This window comes from Moschus berezovskii, chromosome 5 (genome assembly GCF_049115385.1).
Source record: "Moschus berezovskii isolate FMDL1 chromosome 5, NW_MosBer_1.0, whole genome shotgun sequence".
NCBI lineage: Eukaryota > Metazoa > Chordata > Mammalia > Artiodactyla > Moschidae > Moschus > Moschus berezovskii.
In genome coordinates, this window is record NC_142464.1 from 39689979 (window position 1) to 39710740 (window position 20762).

The following is a 20762-nucleotide window of genomic DNA, read 5'->3' on the forward strand; positions in this document are numbered from 1 at the left end:
TGAAACCAGAGTCACAAGACACAGGAGTATGCCAGTTCATTGAAAGGGGTAAGTGTTAGCCTAGGGCAAGTAGCTTGTCATTAAGTTGGAAATGACTTAAAAAATTGCTCATATGTTCACTCATATTCTATGGGTCTTCTATACAACTACCAGGAAACTGAAAAATGCAGTTCAATTGCAGGGGGCAGGGGAGTTGTAGACATGGATCCAAATAAGACTGTGCAATCATGGAAAAGGAGAAGAATCTATTTGAACAGTTTAGTACAGTGGATGGAGCTTATTCAAATTATGTTAACAGATAATAGTGATAATACACACAAACTTGACAGTAAAGAGATTATGCTTAAGTAACCAACAGGTACACTGACTCTTCATAAACCTACTGACTGGGTTTCTACAAACTACAATATCAAGTCAGACGGGCTGCATCTGTAATGTGTAGAAATAGGTGGCTGGGTAACAATCATAGGATTGAAGTTCAAATAAGGACTTCAATGTACAAAACAAACTTGCAAAGAACAAGCTGCAGGGCTTGATGATGTTAAGTGACTACAGGTACAAGCCAGAAAATTTACCGATAGTCACAAAAATAAAATAGGTCATCAATTAAAGGAAATCAACTATTAACACTGTTCTGAGAAGATAGACAAATTCAAATTGCTGATATCACCACAGCTTATTCACACTCCGCCATGCCCAGATATCCACATCACTTGTCCCCAGTCATCTTTCAGGTCTCTGCTCAAAATCATCCCAGAATTTCTCTGGCTGTTCTCTTTAAAATGATATCCCCAACTTCCATCAGTTCAGTTCAGTTCAGTTCAATTCAGTCCCTCAGTCGTGTCTGACTCTTTGCGACTCCATGAATCACAGCACGCCAGGCCTCCCTGTCCATCACCAACTCCCGGAGTTCACTCAAACTCATATCCACAGAGTCGGTGATGCCATCCAGCCATCTAATTCTCTGTCGTCCCCTTCTCCTCCCGCCCCCAACCTTTCCCAGCAACAGAGTCTTTTCCAGTGAGTCAACTCATTTCCATCCTTTTTAAGCTGTTTCGTGTAAAAATTTTTTCATAACAGTGCTTCAACCTAAAATTATGTATAAAATGTGTTGTTCTTTCATCTAGAACATATACTCCAAGAGAGCAGGATATTTGTTTTCCCTACTATATGAAGAGCTTCTAGAATAATTTCTAGCTCAGAGCAAGCATTCAATAAATATTTGTTGAACTAACTGACTGAATGAACATAGGTGAGAGGCATAGCAAGGTTGGCAACACAATTTAGATGATGCCAAATTACTTCAAATGTACTGTTATATCTGGTTCCAAATACTGGGGTCACACTGAACATGGAAGGAACAGGAAATTATGTCAAGCTTTGGGTGAAGAAGTAAAAGTATAGAACTAAGATCAGCACTCCTAGCAATACTATAACACTACATTTTACTGCTACTGAGAAATTTATAATTTATTATATTTTGTTTCACAATTTCTTATATCTATGTTAATGTTATTTATAAGATGTTTGAGGCTAGAAACCATATTGATGTCTCTGGATATCTCTTTCAGCAAATATTATAGTATTTTGCAAATTATAAACTCTTAATAATATTTACTCAGATGGAATAATATGTTAACCAATAATTAACAAACAGTGAATGTAGATTTCCACAGATGGCAGAGCATTTTTATTCAAATAAAGACCCCTCATTGTTTACTTGGATAATCTGACCTATAAATGCTTTTAATTTAAAACATTGACTACATAACTTGAAGAAAAAAGAAAAAAAGGAGTGATTGCAGATTATGTATATAAAAGAACCCCAAAACAGGATATCGCTATTCTTTATCTACTTCTGTCCAACTGGGTTAGGAAACAATCCATGTTTTCATGGACGAGCACAGTGCCACGACACTGTGAGTTATAGCATGCAATGCCAAGTGGGTAGTAAAAATCCTTTGAGAGCATTAGTTAAAGCATATGCATAACACTTTTGTATTATAAAACTTAGGGGCTTATCTCTTTCTTTAACATGAAAAGCAATTACTCTTCCATAGATATGGAATAATTATTGTTAAAATATCAGTTGCTCTTAAAACACTGTGGAGGCACAGTGCCTTTGAAGCATCATCTTTGAACTCAAATCACTTTCAGTACTTTTGCTGCATTACCAAAAGGAAAAAAAAAAAAAAACTAAGGTTTTGCTATATGAAGGCTGATGTCATTATTAATGTCTTTATTCATGCCTAATTTTACTTGCTGAATCATGATTTTCTCCATGATGAATTCACTATTCTACCACTGGTTTTGGAAAAGCATGATCTTGAAGCTGGGAACAAGATAAAGACATTGACAGAAAAGTTGCCTTTCTGTCCTTGGTGCCTGATATTTCCGTTCTCAGTCCAGGCTCACCACAGACAACATTTTTCACAGTCACAAAGATGTATTTTTGAAATGGCTGCTTCTTTGATTAGACCTTTTTTTTCAGAGCAGAAGACACGGCTAACTATTTTTCCTCTTTATTTTTTCTTTACTTTCTCCCTTCACTCACCATCCCTAGGCTGTACATCATCTTATTTTCTATTGAGCATTGTATTCTGTTCCTCAAGCAACCACTGCTTAGCATACGTTATCTGTACACATACATTTATTCTTTCTTAGTGGTTTCAATCCTTAAAAATGCAGAGGGCCCCTGTTACATAACATTTTTTCACTAAATCTGCTTCACTATATTTTACTTGGGTGCTAAATAATGTTGGATGAAGGAAGGAATAAAGTTACAATGCTGGTCATGCTTTCATGGACCTTTCCTATGTTTCTTCTTTCTCTGCTGCCTGCTGCTTGGCCATTTGTTGTTCATTAGTATCTATTAAACTGTGGATGGAGGAAATAAAAGAGATAAAATGCAAAACAGTTCCTTTGTAACTTGTTACTTTCTCCTTATGACTCTTTATAAGTTACTAGGTAACAATGTCTTGGCTGTGCAATTTGTCCAACAATAAAATGTGTGCTTTTTATTTCTGCAGCAATAAGGAGTCTAGTTTGTGCAGTAAAGCACTTCTACAAAGAATGGAATAAAAGAAAGAAAAAGGACTTCCCTTACATAGGAAATGGAGTAAAATATTTAAAAAGTTATGAACATCGATTCATCAACTTCCTTAAACTAGAAGATTTTCAGAGAGATATGTAAAATATACAAATAAAACATTCAGTTCAGTTCAGTCCAGTCCAGTTGCTCAGTCATGTCTGACTCTTTGCGACCCCATGAATCACAGCACGCCAGGCCTCCCCGTCCATAACCAACTCCCGGAGTTCACTCAAACTCATGTGCATAGAGTCGGTGATGCCATCCAGCCATCTCATTCTCTGTCGTCCCCTTCTCCTCCCACCCCCAATCCTTCCCAGCATCAGAGTCTTTTCCAGTGAGTCAACTCTTCGCATGAGGTGGCCAAAGTATTGGAGTTTCAGCTTTAGCATCAGTCCTTCCAATGTTTCATCAAATTCATTCCATTTGTAATATTAAGTAAAAATAATTATGTGTTCTTCAAGAGAAGTCACTCAACTACGCTGTGGGGTGGCCATTTGGAGATTAGCCCTGTTTTTGGTCAGACCTCATGCCCTTCTGTAGGAATGCTGCCTCACAGCATCTCTAACATCAAGTCAGCCTTTGATGTACCTCTAAAATACCAATGAATCTGAAGATTTCATCTTGTAAAAGATGGAAGACAAGATTTGTGTAGGTGTTCTTTCTAAGTTTTGCAATAATATGCATACATTAGTGTGAATACTATATTCCAACAGATAACACTTACTGATTAGATTAGACAAGTCATCAACTCACTAAGAGTAAGCTAAGATGAGCTTTTCCATGTAGGCAGCTGAATATAGTAATTAATACTGATATCAGCTAGATCCCAATAGGAAACAATGGCAAGCTCGAAACAGTATAATTTGAGAACAATTTCTTTTTCAAAGACACAAATTACACAGATTTGAATGGGGTATGACAGAAAAACGAGGGGTAGTACAAGAATTCAGAGGTAGTTGAAGTGAGGTAGCAACCAGGGTCAAAGCATAGAGAAGAGAGGAATTTGTGGAGTTCTGAAGAAGAGTAGTGAAAAGCAGGCTGCCTTTAGAAAAGCATGACTTTTGTGTGAGAGAAACCCCCAGCTCAAACAGATGTCACAGAGGAGACAGAAAATAAACACCTTGAACCCACTCTCTTCCCACAACTGATGTATGTCTGGGACTCCTAGTTAGCATTCTGAAATACCAGAGTATTCCAGAAACTATTTTAAAGGTTTCTAGTGTGATTATTTAGGTAACCTAGCTCTATGTCATTTTCTTCATCTATAAAAAGCTTGTAAGAATAACTTATACTGCCTTATAAACTATAAGGCAGTGTACAGATTGCTGCTGCTGTTGCTAAGTCACTTCAGTCGTGTCCGACTCTGTGCGACCCCATAGACGGAAGCCCATCAGGCTCCCCCATCCCTGGGATTCTCCAGGCAAGAACACTGGAGTGGGTTGCCATTTCCTTCTCCAATGTGTGAAAGTGAAAAGTGAAAGTGAAGTCGCTCAGTCGTGTCCGACCCTTAGCAACCCCACAGACTGCAGCCTACAGGCTCCTCCATCTATGGGATTTTCTAGGCAAGAGAACTGGAGTGGCTTGCCATTGCCTTCTCCGAGTGTACAGATTAGATGGGGGAAAAAGCACTTTTAACAACTCATGGGATATAATAAGATATAAATACATGACAATTCTCATTCTTGGGCTTTCAAAGGAGGCTCTTTTGTCAAGAGTATATAGCTTTGGTACATATACAAAATGGAGTATTACTCAGCCATTAAAAAGAATGCATTTGAATCAGTTCTAATGAGGTGGATGAAACTAGAGCCTATTATACAGAGTGAAGTAAGCCGGAAAGAAAAACACCAATACAATATACTAACGCATATATATGGAATTTAGAAAGATGCAAATGATAACCCTGTATACGAGACAGCAAAAGAGACACAGATGTATAAATCAGTCTTTGGGACTCTGTGGGAGAGGGTGAGGGTGGGACGGTTTGGGAGAATGGCATTGAAACATGTATATTATCATATGTGAAACGAATCACCAGTTCAGGGTCGATGCATGTTACAGGATGCTTGGGGCTGGTATGCGGGGATGATGCAGAGGGAGGATAAGGGGAGGAGGGAGGTGGGAGGGGGGTTCGGGAGGAGGAACTCATTAACACCTGGGGCAGATTCATGTCAATGTATGGCAAAACCAACCAATATAATATTGTAAAATAATTAGCCTCCAATTAAAAAAAAAGAGTATACAGCAGATATAAAAACAAAATGATATTTCTTCCCTAGTTTTAGATGTTAATATATCTCTCTGTGTTACTCTGAATTAAAAGACCAAGAAAATGGGCCAAAATTCTTTTTTCCATGTTTAATTTCATTTCTTTTCCTTAGGAAGAACACTTGTATTAATAACCCAAATGTTCCCATACCTATACCGTCTGAGTTTCCCATACCTATATTCAAAATCAGTTACAAACAGGTGAATCTCAAATCCAAAAGGGATTCATGAATAACATTGCCTGCCATGACACAGATGTCAGTGAGAATCTGTAGAACCATCATAATTTCTATTAGGACAATACTCATTCCCAAACGGGAAAACTGAAGCAGATTTGGGTAATAAATTCATAAATAATATTGCTACCCAGTAAATAATAACCTCAATGATGGCTCAGATGGTAAAGCGACTGCCTGTAATGCAGGAGACCTGGGTTCAATCCCTGGGTCAGGAAGATCCCCTGAAGAAGGAAATGGCAACCCACTCCAGTACTCTTGCCTGGAAAATTCCATGGATGGAAGAGCTTGGTAGGCTACAGTCCATGGGGTCACAAAGAGTTGGACACGACTGAGCAACTTCACTGGTTGGTTTGATGGAAATAAACATTTGCAAAACAACATAATAAAAGCTTGAGTATTCAAAAGGTAATCTAATTCCCTCAAACACATGAAGCAAACCCTACCTCCAAATCATTTTTTCGTATGCTACTGCCTGCAAAGCTATTTCCTCTTATCTTTGCATGGTTTGATATTTTGCAACTTCAAATCTTAGCAAAAATGTCCCTTTTTGCATTTTCCACAATCACTACATTAAAAAATTAACTCCTAACTTTAAGTTGCACACATATACACACACACAACCCACCTGCTATTTTTATCATAGTATCAGTTATTTTGCTGTCAGCCTTCTATTAAAAAAATTTTTTGTTTGCTTCTTTAGCTATTTTTGTATATCTTTCTTTAAAATATAAAGTCCTTGGTTGCTTGAGGTAAATTTATCTCATTCATCTGTATAAATTTCTAATACAGTGTAGAGTCAGTGCGTTAAAAGTATCTTACAAATAAGTAAACAATTATTTTCATTTTTGAAAGAATCATGAATTACTCTTGGTGATTCATAATTTTCTTCCAGTCGGTCTCCTCTTCTCATATTTAAGTAATTTCCGAGGAAAGGAAGTGTAAACTAATGATTCATCTGTGCTCTCATGGAGCCCTGGCATAAATTTTGGATAATGAATGACGGTGGTTTAACAACAAACCAGCCTTGTTCCACTGTAACATATATAGTAAATAGGGAGTTAAAATTACCCATGAGAAGCATGAATCAACTTTGGAAGGATTACCTAAAGAAAGGAATGCTTGGTGAACTTCTTTTGAGATAGGTAGATAGATAAGCATAATAGATATGGTATATATATATATATATATATATCATATATGCATGACATATATGCTATATAATATATATTTTAATATAAACATATGAATTTTTATGCATGTGTATATATAAATATATATATAATATATATATTAATATATATATATGATGAGTTAATATAGCCATAAAACTTCTTTAAATGGGGGCAAAAATGCCTAGAAATTCAAAACAATTATAGATGAAATAAAAAAATTTCAAACATTATAAATACTGTTGAAAAATTAACATAAAACAATATGAACAGCATTTGGGAGCCTGCAACCCACTCCAGTGTTCTTGCCTGGAGAATCCCAGAGACGGGGGAGCCTGGTGGGCTGCCGTCTATGGGGTCACACAGAGTCGGACATGACTGAAGTGACTTAGCAGCAGCAGCAGAATGAGGCTGATGTGTCAGTGTCTTTCTCTGTGACCAATAAGTATGTGTCATCTCTTTTTTTTAATCTCCGAATAACTTTCTATCACCAGAGCTATTTACCTTGTGCTCATTTTTAATAACTCGAATAAGCACACAGGACCACCTCAACATTTTCTGTTTGATTTTATATAAGTGTAAATTCAAAAGTAAAATACAAAAACTGTTACTGGTTATTCTTTTTTTTTTAATTTTTATTTTTATTGGAGGCTAATTATTTTACAATATTATATTGGTTGGTATTGCCATATATTGACATGAATCCGCCCCGGGTGTACATGAGTTCCCCCTCCCAAACCCCCCTCCCACCTCCCTCCTCCCCTTATCCTCTCTCTGGGTCATCCCCGCATACCAGCCCCGAGCATCCGGTAACATGCATCGGCTATTCTATTCAAAAACAATTTCTGTGAAAAGATTATATCTGGCTTTATTTGTAGATCGCCACCCCCAACAAATAAACATTCTGAGAAAACATTTGCTTTTTACTTGGAAACATTCCTCATATATAATAGATATTTTATGTATTTTCTATGTTCTAAGTCTTTTTTATGTTAGAAAATATACAGCTTTAAGGAATGAGCTTAGCCATTCTTGGAGGTGGTTTAGTTGCTCAGTCGTGTCTGAATTGTGCAACCCCATGGACTGTAGTCCGCCAGGCTCCTCTGTCTGTGGGGTTCCCCAGGCAAGAATACTGGAGTAGGTTGCCATTCCCTTCTCCAGGGGATCTATCTTCCCTACCCAGGAATCAAACCTGAGTCTCCAGCATTGCAGGCAAATTCTTTACCAACCAAGCTACAAGGGAAGCCCTAGCCATTATTACTATCATATTATAATAGTCTACCAGATGCCAAGGCTAATATGTCTTGAAATGAGGCATAGATTTCTGAGAAAATAGCATGATACTATGTGTTACTGAGGAAAATACTGGAAATTCAAAGAAACCTATGATCAAGTTTTTAGAGTTGCTGTGGCTCAGAGGTTAACGCGTCTGCCTCCAATGCGGGAGACCCGGGTTCGACCCCTGGGTCGGGAAGATCCCCTGGAGAAGGAAATGGTAACCCACTCCAGTATTCTTGCCTGGAGAATTCCATGAGAAGCCTGGTAGGCTACAGTCCACGGGGTCGCAGAGTCGGACACGACTGAGCGACTGAACAGAACAGAATCTGCCCATATTGAAATAAGTAAAAAACATAGAAAGATAACCTTTTAAACAATCATGTTATAAATAAATTCAAAATATCAGATATGATGCATCTATAAAAGTCTCAAGATTTCCTTGAATTCATTTCTATATTTGACCTTCACATATGTCATTCTTCCACAACATTATGCCTCTCTACAACTGAATTCCATGTAGTTATGACTCAGTGCCTTATTTACTTCACTGATTGTATTAAGACTACACAAATCATCAGAGAGCTTTAGTTTGCTCCCCAAAAGCTTTCTCCACTGACCAGAAATGGTAACAACCTATTTTAAATCCTCCAAACCCTAAGTAAACATGTTGCAACATTACTACTATTTGCCAAATAAATTATACTACAAATATAATTCTTCTCCTGGGCTGATAAGCAAAAATATCCCAGGAAAACAGGAAAAAAAAAAACTGAAGCATTTAATTTATATAACATGTTTACAACCGCAGGTAAGAGAAACCCAAATATGACAGTACATATTGTGAGAGGGCATCAGAGGGCAGACACACTGAGATCATAATCACAGAAAACTAGTCGATCTGATCACACAGACCACAACCTTGTCTAACTCAATGAAACTAAGCCATGCCGTGTGGGGCCACCCAAGACGGGCGGGTCATGGTGGAGAGGTCTGACATAATGTGGTCCCCTGGAGAAGGGAATGGCAAACCACTTCAGTATACTTGCCTTGAGAACCCCATGAACAGTATGAAAAGGCAAAATGATAGGATACTGAATGAGGAATTCCTCAGGTGGGTAGGTGCCCAGTATGCTACTGGAGATCAGTGGAGAAATAACTCTAGAAAGAAAGAAGGGATGGAGCCAAAGCAAAAACAATACACAGTAAGGGATGTGACTAGTGATAGAAGCAAGGTCTGATGCTGTAAAGAGAAATATTGCATAGGAACCTGGAATGTTAGGTCCATGAATCAAGGCAAATTGGAAGTGATCAAACAGGATATGGCAAGAGTGAACATAGATATTCTAGGAATCAGTGAACTAAATGGACTAGAATGGGTGAATTTAACTCAGATGACCATTATATCTACTACTGTGGGCAGGAATCCCTCAGAAGAAATGGAGTAACCATCATGGTCAACAAAAGAGTCCGAAATGCAGTACTTGGATGCAATTTCAAAAAAGACAGAATTATCTCTGTTCATTTCCAAGGCAAACCATTCAATATTTCAGTAATCCAAGCCTATGCCCCAACCGGTAACGCTGAAGAAGCCGAAGTTGAACGGTTCTATGAAGACCTACAAGACCTTTAAGGACTAACACCCCAAAAAGATGTCCTTTTCATTATGGGGGACTGGAATGCAAAAGTAGGAAGTCAAGAAACACCTGGAGTAACAAGCAAATTTGGCCTTTGAGTACGGAATGAAGCAGAGCAAAGGCTAATAGAGTTTTGCCAAGAGAACACACTGGTCATAGCAAACACCCTCTTTCAACAACACAAGAGAAGACTCTACACATGGACAGCACCAGATGGTCAACACAGAAATCAGATTGATTATACTCTTTGCAGCCAAAGATGAAAAGCTCTATACAGTTAGCAAAAACAAGACCAGGAGCTGACTGTGGCTAAGATCATGAACTCCTTATTATGCAATTAAGACTTAAATTGAAGAAAGTAGGGAAAACTACTAGACCATTCAGATATGCCCTAAATCAAATCCCTTATGATTATACAGTGGAAGTGAGAAATAGATTTAAGGGACTAGATCTGATAGAGTACCTGATGAACTCTGGATGGAGGTTCGTCACATTGTACAGGACAGGGACCAAGATCATACCCATAGAAAAGAAATGCAAAAAAGCAAAACGGTTGTCTGAGGAGGCCTTACAAATAGCTGTGAAAAGAAGAGAAGCGAAAAGCAAAGGAGAAAAAAAAAAAAATAAGCATCTGAATGCAGAGTTCCAAAGAATAGCAAGGAGAGATAAGAAGCCTTCCTCAGTGATAAATGCAAAGAAATAGAGGAAAACAACAGAATAGGAAAGACAGACCTCTTCAAGTAAAATAGAGATACCAAGGGAACATTCCATGCAAAGATGGGCTCATTAAAGACGGAAATAGTATGGACCACACAGAAGGAGAAGATATTAAGAAGAAGGGGCAAGAATACACAGAAGAACTGTACAAAAAAGATCTTCACAACCAAGATATTCACGAAGGTGTGATCACTGACCTAGAGCCAGACATCCTGGAATGTGAAGTCAAGTGGGCCTTAGAAAGCATCACTACCAACAAAGCTAGTGGAGGTGATGGAATTCCAGTTGAGCTATTTCAAATCTTGAAAGATGATGCCGTGAAAGTGCTGCACTCAATATGCCAGCAGATTTGGAAAACTCAGCAGTGGCCACAGGACTGGAAAAGGTCAGTCTTCATTCCAATCCCAAAGAAAGGCAATGCCAAAGAATGCTCAAACTACCGCACAATTTCACTCCTCTCACACGCTAATAAAGTGATGCTCAAAATTCTCCAAGCCAGGCTTCAGCAATATGTGAACCGTGAACTTCCAGATGTTCAAGCTGGTTTTAGAAAAGGCAGAGAAACAGAGATCAAATTGCCAACATCCACTGGATCATGGAAAAAGCAAGAGAGTTCCAGAAAAACATCTATTTCTGCTTCACTGACTATGCCAAAGCCTTTGACTGTGTGAATCACAATAAACTGTGGAAAATTCTGAAAGAGATGGGAATACTAGACCACCTGACCTGCCTCTTCAGAAACCTGTATGCAGGTCAGGAAGCAACAGTTAGAACTGGACATGGAACAACAGACTGGTTCCAAATAGGAAAAGGAGTATGTCAAGGCTTTATATTGTCACCCTGCTTATTTAACTTTTAGGCAGAGTACATCATGAGGAACACTGGGCTAGAAGAAGCACAAGCTGGAATCAAGATTGCCGGGAGAAATATCAATAACCTCAGATATGCAGATGACACCACCCTTATGGCAGAAAGTGAAGAAGAACTAAAAAGTCTCTTGATGAAAGTGAGAGAGGAGAGTGAAAAGGTTGGCTTGAAGCTCAACATTCAGAAAACTAAGATCATGGCATCTATTCCCTTCACTTCATGGGAATAAGATGGGGAAACAGTGGAAACAGTGTCAGACTCTATTTTTTTAGGCTCCAAAATCACTGCGGATGCTGATTGCAGCCATGAAATTAAAAGACGCTTACTCCTTGGAAGAAAAGTTATGACCAACATAAACAGCATATTCAAAAGCAGAGACATTACTTTGCCAACAAAGATCATCTTCATAGTCAAGGCTATGGTTTTTCCAGTGGTCATGTACGGATGTGAGAGTTGGACTGTGAAGAAAGCTGATCGCCAAAGAATTGATGCTTTTGAACTGTGGTATTGGAGAAGCCTCTTGAGAGTCCTTTGGACTGCAAGGAGATCCAACCAGTCCATTCTAAAGGAGATCAATCCTGGGTATTAATTGGAAGGACTGATGATGAAGCTGAAGCTCCAATACTTTGGCCACCTCATGCGACGAGTTGACTCACTGGAAAAGACTGATGCTGGGAGGGATTGGGGGCAGGAGGAGAAGGGGACGACAGAGAATGAGATGGCTGGATGGCATCACCGACCCGATGGAGGTGAGTTTGAGTGAACTCTGGGAATTAGTGATGGACAGGGAGGCCTGGCATGCTGTGATTCATGGGGTCGTGGAGAGTCGGACCCGACTGAGCGACTGAACTGAACTGAACTTACAACCCTAGAATTCAGGATCTTGATAAGAAAAACTCTCTTGGGAAAAAGAAAAAAGACACTGACTAGGCAATTATTAAATTTAATATTATCCATGGTATGCACGGAACTACCAATGCATGTGGCAAAGGAGGTATTGGAATGTTAGGTCAGCAAAAGATAGGAATTTACTGATTTACACATGCAATGGTGCCAAGTCACCATGTACTACACTATTAAAATGCATTTATATTAGTAGAGGAACCCACAAACCATAATTGTTATCCCATGTAATTATTATGCAACAATGATCATAGCAGTCCTCCTATGGAGTATGTGTTCATTCCCACTTTACGAATAAACTGAGGCTTGGAAACAATAGGTGTGTTTATGGTCTCACAGATAATAAGAGGTGAAATAGCATTCATACAAAGTTCAGTTCAGTTCAGTCGCTCAGTCGTGTCCGACTCATTGCAACCCCATGAATCACAGCATGCCAGGCATTCCTGTCCATCACCAACTCCCGGAGTTCACTCAAACTCGTCCATCAAGTCCTTGATGCCATCCAGCCATCTCATACTCTGTCGTCCCCTTCTCCTCCTGCCCCCAATCCTTCCCAGCATCAGAGTGTTTTCCAATGAGTCAACTCGTCGCATGAGGTGGCCAAAGTACTGGAGTTTCAGCTTTAGCATCAGTCCTTCCAATGAACACCCAGGATTGATCCCCTTTATCTAATTACATGGCCCATGCTTCCCAGGGCTTCCCAGGTGGCACTAATGGTAAAGAACCTGCCTGCCAAAGCAGGAGACAAAGAGACTCGGGTTTAATCCCTAGGTCAGGATAATCCTCTCGGGAGGGCATAAAAACCGACTCCAGTTCCCTTACCTGGAAAATCCACCATGGACAGAAGAGCCTGGTGGGCTACAGTCCATAGGGTCACAAAGAGGGGGACATGGCTGAAACAACTTAGCACATACGCACGAAGAGACTTACTATGTGCACAAAGCCACTTACTATGCACACAAACACATGGCCCCTTGCACTTAACTGAAAACTTTTCTTTTTCCTCAAGCATCAAGTTTAAAACACATACTGAACCAAATATAAATATTGTGAGTGAATACAGTGAAGAATCAAAGATTAAAAACGAGATGAGTGAGGAATTTTTAAAAGCACTGTAATAGGAGGGTAAAAGGAAGAGGTGCAGATATAGGTCAATATCTAACACAGGATAATAATGGTCACGCTAACTATGCCAAGATTTCAGTGCAGCCAGTGGAGAGCACGGTATTGTGCAGAGTAATTAGCTCAAGGCTAAATGCTTAGAGGCACCCCAAAAGTATTTGTTGATTCATTTTTATTTTTCCTAAAATATGCAATTTTTTTATTGCACATTGGCTTGTGTGTCTTGTTTTTAAAAGCAGGTGTTTCAATGATAGTTCTTTTGAAAATTACAAAATAATTCAATAAAATATCATATGGATACTAAAAGACTATGCACAATGAGATTCCAATAAATCTAAAAATACTTTCCAAGTACATGCAAAAATAAGCTGTTAAATGTTAAAATATAAAGTCAGATTATTTTATGTTCTCAAATTAAGCAAGTAGACTGAATCATGTAAAAGTTGGATATTAGTAATACTTGTAGTAGTTTTAAAATTCTGAATATAGTTAAGTCACCTTTGGTTTGTCAACATGAATTTAAAAAATTTTTATGACTACAAAATGGACCTTCATTACAACTGCAGAGTGCACATAAATGTGGTTTTTAATCTAATAAACCATATATTCAGTCACTTTATGACACAATAGGTGATTCTTTCACCAAATAACTATCATAAAAGACAGATTAAAAACTGAATTATGCTGTTTAATCATGCACTCTATCCATAAAGGTAGAAAAAGAATAGAAGAAAGTGGTGTGCTATTATTACAAGTGAATGTTTGGTAGAAAAGAAGAACACTTAAGCAACAACCAAAAAAATTCCATTAAACACAATTTTCATAGAAAGCTGCTACAGATTCTTCTAAATAAAACAAGATCCAGAGTACCACATGTTGCTGAAATATATATTTTATGAGGTAACTTACACAACAGTACACAATTGTAGGTAGTCAGGTAAAATGTCCTGTAGCAGAAAGGCTATATAAAATCATGATATAAGGGTCTATAAACATCTGAATTTCAATCTGTTCATAGTAATAGGGACCTTTTACTTTAAAAGTGTCATATTGAGTGATATAAGGGAAAGACTTACCAGTAAAAGAGTAGAACAAAAAAGCCACAGAAAAAAATTAAATTAAGCTATGCATTGTATAGCTTCATTAATATTATATTAAAAATAATGAATTTCTTTAAAAAAATTCCCTCTTTTCTGAAAAGTAAATGTTTTAAAAATCTAGAACATCGTGTTTCTACTATTAACACAATTAAAACCCCAAGTTACAGGTAGAAGGGAACAATACTGTAAAAATCCACAGTCCCCCTCAGGTGCATGTTTAGACCTCCTGCAGACAGACATTCCATCTTCTCTTTTGCTATCTCCATTATAGATGGCCAGTCTTGGAAGAGTTATAGGCTTTAAGTATTTGAATAGACTGATTTTACTGAGTACCCTCAAAATTAGAATCCAAATATATATTATTATAACCTTCTTGATCAGCAATTCTTTAATGAAAATAGATATGAGATATTTGAAAGAATGGATACCTGCGTTGTCCCTAATAGATACAGATGTCTAAAATTTGAATACTACATTAATGACAAATACTAAAGATCACACACTAGGCAGATTCTGATTGCAGACCTTGTATGTCAGTTCTTAGAACGTGGCAGTAGGAAGGAAAACTGATGCAGAACTTGGCATGGAATTCCTGGAGAACTGACCAACCTAAACACTCCAGACTCATGAAGAGAGGCAGGTGGTCCAGACAGCCACCAAATGTACCTCGAGAATGTCTCCTGCCTTGTGAGTGACCAAGGTGGCCAGTCAGCTGCATCACTATCCCTTCAAGCCCTCTGCACATGGAGTTAGGCATCAGTTATCTACAGACTATTGGGCCTAGAGACAAAATACAACGTTCACCTGGATGTGGAAAGGGAAGAAGGAATGAAAAAAATGGGGGGAGAAATGAACAAACGAATGAATGAGAAGAAGTGTAATTGCATGATGTTCAGATTTTGTTTCTTGGTTTCTGGAGTCACTAATTCTCAAGTTCACTGGTCAGGTGATTCAAAAAATAAGCTGAAGTTGGAGTTATATAAATTGGTCCAGGAAACACAGACTGATAAGCTATATATATTGCAATCTTATGCTAAGAAAAATTGGAGAATACAATCTAAGAATTTTGGAATTAACAGATGCTTTTAATCACAGTAAAAATATCCTATTAAAGCAGAGAGGAATATAAATTATGAGACTAAGCCCTGGAATAAAGCATCAAATACCACAGCCACATAAATCATTCTTTTACATTTACATCTTCTTTGAACCAGACTATTCAGATTTAGCCTATGGCACCAGAAATATTCACAGTGAATTGTCATGTGTCTTGGAGAAGGTTTTTCCTGCTTAGATTTCCTTACACTGTTTTTGGCTCTGCTACTCTTCTGTCACCCCTTTTACACACGTGATATAGATACATGGATATTTATATATAATTAAAAAGACATAGGACTTATTTCATAAACCATAAATGAAAGTAGTCTCATTGTTTTATACTTATATTAATTTAATTTTGGAAGATATGTGAGGCAAATCCAACTGAAATTGTCACTGTGTGAAAGTAAGATGTCTATTTTTACAAGATTCTTTGAGAGCAATCAATATTCATGCCTAGTGTGTGAAGAATTAACTTAAAGATGGACCAGGCTATAACTAGAAGATAAGCAATCCTAATTGTGACTGCTTTTCGTATTAAAATCAACTTTCGTAACTAAATTGTTTATAATGATTTTTAACACATCAGAGAAGAGAATAATTTTGATAGTCCTTTGTTTTCCAAATAGAATCATTTGTGACTCTATGGTATAAATCTTCCCTTATACTCTTCTCACTATGCATTTCATTTTTACATATTTTTTCTAATAATTATTTCAAAATGTTTTAACTGAATCTTGCCATTCAATATTAGTGCATAGTTCTTAACATTCTTCCTGATACATCTGATGTGGGCAAAAATTATATATGCATTCATATTTATGCATTCAGCTTTCAATGTGAACATTTTTACACATTCTCCTTACATTTCCTTACCTTGTTTTCTTATAAATCCCCACCTTTCATGGCCCATAGTGGTGTTGGTCTCAGCTAAGAGCTAACAATATTAAACAACTGCTATTGCTTTCAGTAGAGACAGAGGTGCCTTTCACACCAGTCATTTGTGTATCTATGTTATATTCAGTACATAGGTCCAACAAAGGAAACAATCTTTAAAAGAAAAGTAAGGAAAGAAATCTCACAACTGTTTTGGTCCAGGTCACCTCAACCTGCAAAAGGCCCTTTCTGGATTCTGATGAAACTAATGAGTGCCTCAAGTTGCTGTGGATAGCTGGATGAGGTAGCAGAACAAAGGACAGCTATCATATATTCTTTTAATCAATTCTGAAGTCAGTTATGGAAAAAGAAAGAAAGAAAAAAAAAAAGGAGGCAATTTCAGCAATGTGAAGCCATTTCTAAAGTGAAAACTGAGTAATTACAATTTCTTTAATTCTTTACTTATCTAAATCTGGAAATTTGTTCTAAAGACTTGTGGAGCATCTTATCCACAGAGATGAAATTGACCTTAAAATACATCACTTATGTTCTGATTTCTTCATTACTATTTAGATAAGGAGAAGCAAGGATGAATGAACTGAGTGGATTATACAATGTAACTGTTGCTGTCAATCAAATTGCTATTTTTCTGCTAATCCATGCCATCTAAAACCTATGGACATAACCTGCACATATGAAAACATATAAATCTGCTACCATTTTTATTCCCTACAGTGTTTTATGAAGTCCTAGAATATATTATGCATTTATGCATAAATAAATATATATTATATTGTGTATATATATATCCTTGCAGATATAGTAAGGAAAATATCAGGTCAGTGGTCTACAAGCCTTGGTTTAGTTCTTCGTTCTTTGTTACACACTTCTAGTTTGTAGAAGAATTACTTAACCACTGTGGTCTCAATTATTTAATTTAATATTCAATAGGATTTATATAATTTTGTACCATAATAATTATATAGATTTTCAATTTTTTTGTATATCTTAAGGAAAATGTCCACACACAAAAAAAAAAAAAGAAAATAATTCCTAAGTTAATGTATCTTTACCATTAATTGACATCACACAGCAGATGAAAGTTAACCAATGGCTTATCAAAAATTATTCAGAAGAAAGCAAAAATAATTACCTAAAAATCGGTGGTTTATTTACAAATTACTTTTGCTAAAACAAGAATTTTTTTCCTACTGTTCATTCATCTGAAACTGCTGATATTAATGTTATAAGATAGTGAAAATGATGATCAAATAGTCATTGCTTGCCAGAGAATAGAAAATATTGACCCTGTGTTGTAACCGAGATATTTTCTTCAAGAAAATCACCTTAAAATAATTATTATTATGCATAAACTTATGGTAACCAAAACTACAAAGGAGCATTTTATATTACAAATATTCTTTATTAAAGTTTATTGAGTAAGTAAGCTATTTATATTTAAATCTCTCTCTTATTAAGTGTTGAAAATAGATGGCATAAACAAAATATTAAATTTAAAAAAATCATGTCAAATGTTGGAGAATGTTCTAACAATAAAATAAACTGAGGATTTCATATTAGATTCCATTTATCTGTTGACAGATCCCTATTATAATTCATTTTTATCACAAGATATCCATATACTTTGATGATGCTATTTGTTCAAGGATCAGACTTTCAAAATCAAATAAACAAATGAAAAAAACAAACACATTAAAAAATACAAAGAGAGGGAAAGAATTCAAAATCATTAACTTTTAGATGTTCATCAGGATGACTAATGTATAAACAACTGATAATAATGATAGCACTGAATGCCGTGTCCATCTTTAGAATGTGAAAAACAAATAAACTGATTTAAGGCCCTCTATATTATAGATTTTAATGGTACTGCAGCAAAGTTATGATGATAGAAAGGTGACCGTCTTTGACAGTTCAGTTGAAGGTTTCTCCTAAAATAATTCCTGAAAATATTTAAGAAATATTCCGAAATACTTTTTGTTCTCTCTCAGTTGAATATTTCTATTATTGTTTCAAAGTTATCAAACACAACAAGAGCTCTAGAAAAAACTATTTTTATTTCTAAAATAAACCAAGATCTTTCTTGACACTGAATGGGGAAAAATTAGCTCCAGAGTTTCTTAGAACTTATTTCAGGTTCATTACCCAGAGCAGACCATCAAAATAACTGGTCCAGAACATCCTGTTAGTATCAAAACCCATCAGGCAAACTGTCAAGTTCTTTATTCTTTCTCGACAAATATCTAGCGTTCTCTATCTTGAAAACTTAAAACTTACTTCCTCTCTCAATTTGCTTTCAGTGACACAAATTCTTTTATATCACAATAGTTCTTTTGAGAGATATTTTTGTTTCCAGAATTTAGTTGACAGTAGAATGGTTACACAAAGCAATATGTAAATGGATTAACTGTGGTATTTTAAAAACTGTCCTTGTGTTTCAAATTGTAGTCTCTAAAAAAAGGTGTGAAGGCCACATTTATTTAGCGCTTGCAATTCCGTCCTACCCTCTGTATATTTCTGTTTTATCTACATTTTTTCAAAGTGGATTTTTTAAAAGGCATGGATAGTTTAGCACATCTGCGGTTAATAAGAAGACAGTCACAAAAATAAGTTGGTCCTCATTTTTTCCTGTTCTTACTCTGGTTACTGAAACTAACAGTTGGGAAAGAAATATTTACCTATTTTAAGGAATAACATTCTTAGTGTAACTATTCTTTTACATTACAGGTATTTCCCACAATTTCTAGTTTATTATTTTTGCAGACTGCTTTATGAATCCTAACATTAGACAGTTCTTAGATGTTTCTATAGAAAACTTATCAGCATAGCCATGATTTAAAGCTGCAAATTCCCAGGACAATTCTGAATTAAATGCAAGAAAAAAAAAGATGCTTATATTAATCTGACTTTTAAAATTTATATTTATATATTAAAGTTCCATCATATTAATATGAAAAATCTATTTTATTACAAAATCAACTTTTACTTAAAAATTTCTGCACATTTCATTAAAATAATATTTTTTCACTTCATCAAATTAATAAGAAGGAAAATGCATTAGACTATTAATCATTCTATCCATGACCTTACTGACAGAAATAAGCTTTAAATCAGTTTTAGCCAATGCCACTGATCAAAAACACATTCCAATAAAACTTACTTGTATATCATGTAAATACATTAAATTAAAAATATTTATCTTCTTTATCCCTTCAATTCTTTTCTTTAAAAATTTTCTACCAAATTTTACTACAGTTATATCTTGTTCATGTATTCTTCCGCCAATTTCTCTAAGTTTTTAATGAAAGAAATGCTTCATTTAACTAAATTAATTTCATATTAGTATCTTTAATCTAAATATATAATCACAATAAAATATAAAACAGATTAACAATAAATAACTTCATGAATAATGACTACTTTGCCAATCAAAAGACTAAATATTTCATTACAATAATATCATCAAAACTAGAATTTTATTAGTGTAGGATCTTTCATTAAAATCCTTCATTCATACAAAGGATCATTCTAGCATAATAAAAATAATTTATATTTGTATGACTTTGTACCTATGAAAAATTTTAATTCACTCAAGTTTACAGATAAAGTGGAGAAAAGTGCTTTCAAATTTGGCACACTGTAGAGAGTAAAAAATGTATAGCATAAGTCAACATAGATTCCAGTACAAAATCTTTGATTCGCATGTACTGTCTAGAAGTTTTCCTTTTAGCAATACATCTGTCATGAATACACCTTAAATGTCATCTCCAGTTGTGACATCACTCAAGGCAGCAGTTATCTCAAAGAAAACAAAGTAAAACTTCAGATAGAAAGTCATATTTTAAGGAATGCTTCAATTATACTAAAGTCATAAAATGTTGCAAAGTTTTTATTGTAATATTTATGACCATTTTCATATTATATTTCAATTAAAACAATAACTTTCCACTCACTGCTGTTTCAGAAGTAGAATACAGTATTAAAATCTACCAAATAACACCATAAAAGAAGAGCAATGCAGTAAAGATGCAAAAATGATGTTCATGTTTAATGGCTTTTAAAAACTTAATTTCATTGCCATTTGAATCGAACCTGAAAACAAAATAAAATGTAGAGTGCTGATAGACCTTACCTTCCTGAACTGCTTGAAAAGGGTTGTTGCCATCAACAAATGTCACTGAAAATGTGATTTTCTCAGTCTGTAAGATCTCCTCATTCTGGTTGAGGTCACCAACTGCTGTGCGAAATACCTCATCATCCTTTTTGGCAGATTCATCAAAAATTGCTCCTAGAAAGAAGTGAGTCGCCATTAAACAATAACATAAATATTCTCTCATGCCCTCCAGAATTATGCCAAAGAGACTTATGTATCGGAAAAC

The 20762-nt window shown here is 36.0% G+C and overlaps 1 protein-coding gene across 3 annotated transcripts in view; it reads right to left on the reverse strand.

The window, feature by feature from the left end:
- GRID2 (glutamate ionotropic receptor delta type subunit 2) overlaps positions 1-20762 on the reverse strand; it is a 1729520-nt gene that overhangs the window by 1336289 nt on the left and 372469 nt on the right. For all 3 annotated transcript variants that reach the window (XM_088836035.1, XM_088836036.1, XM_055434840.2), the window contains exon 2: positions 20516-20671. In XM_088836035.1, coding sequence (XP_088692161.1) covers positions 20516-20671 — 156 coding nt within the window. The remainder of the gene's footprint in view (positions 1-20515; positions 20672-20762) is intronic.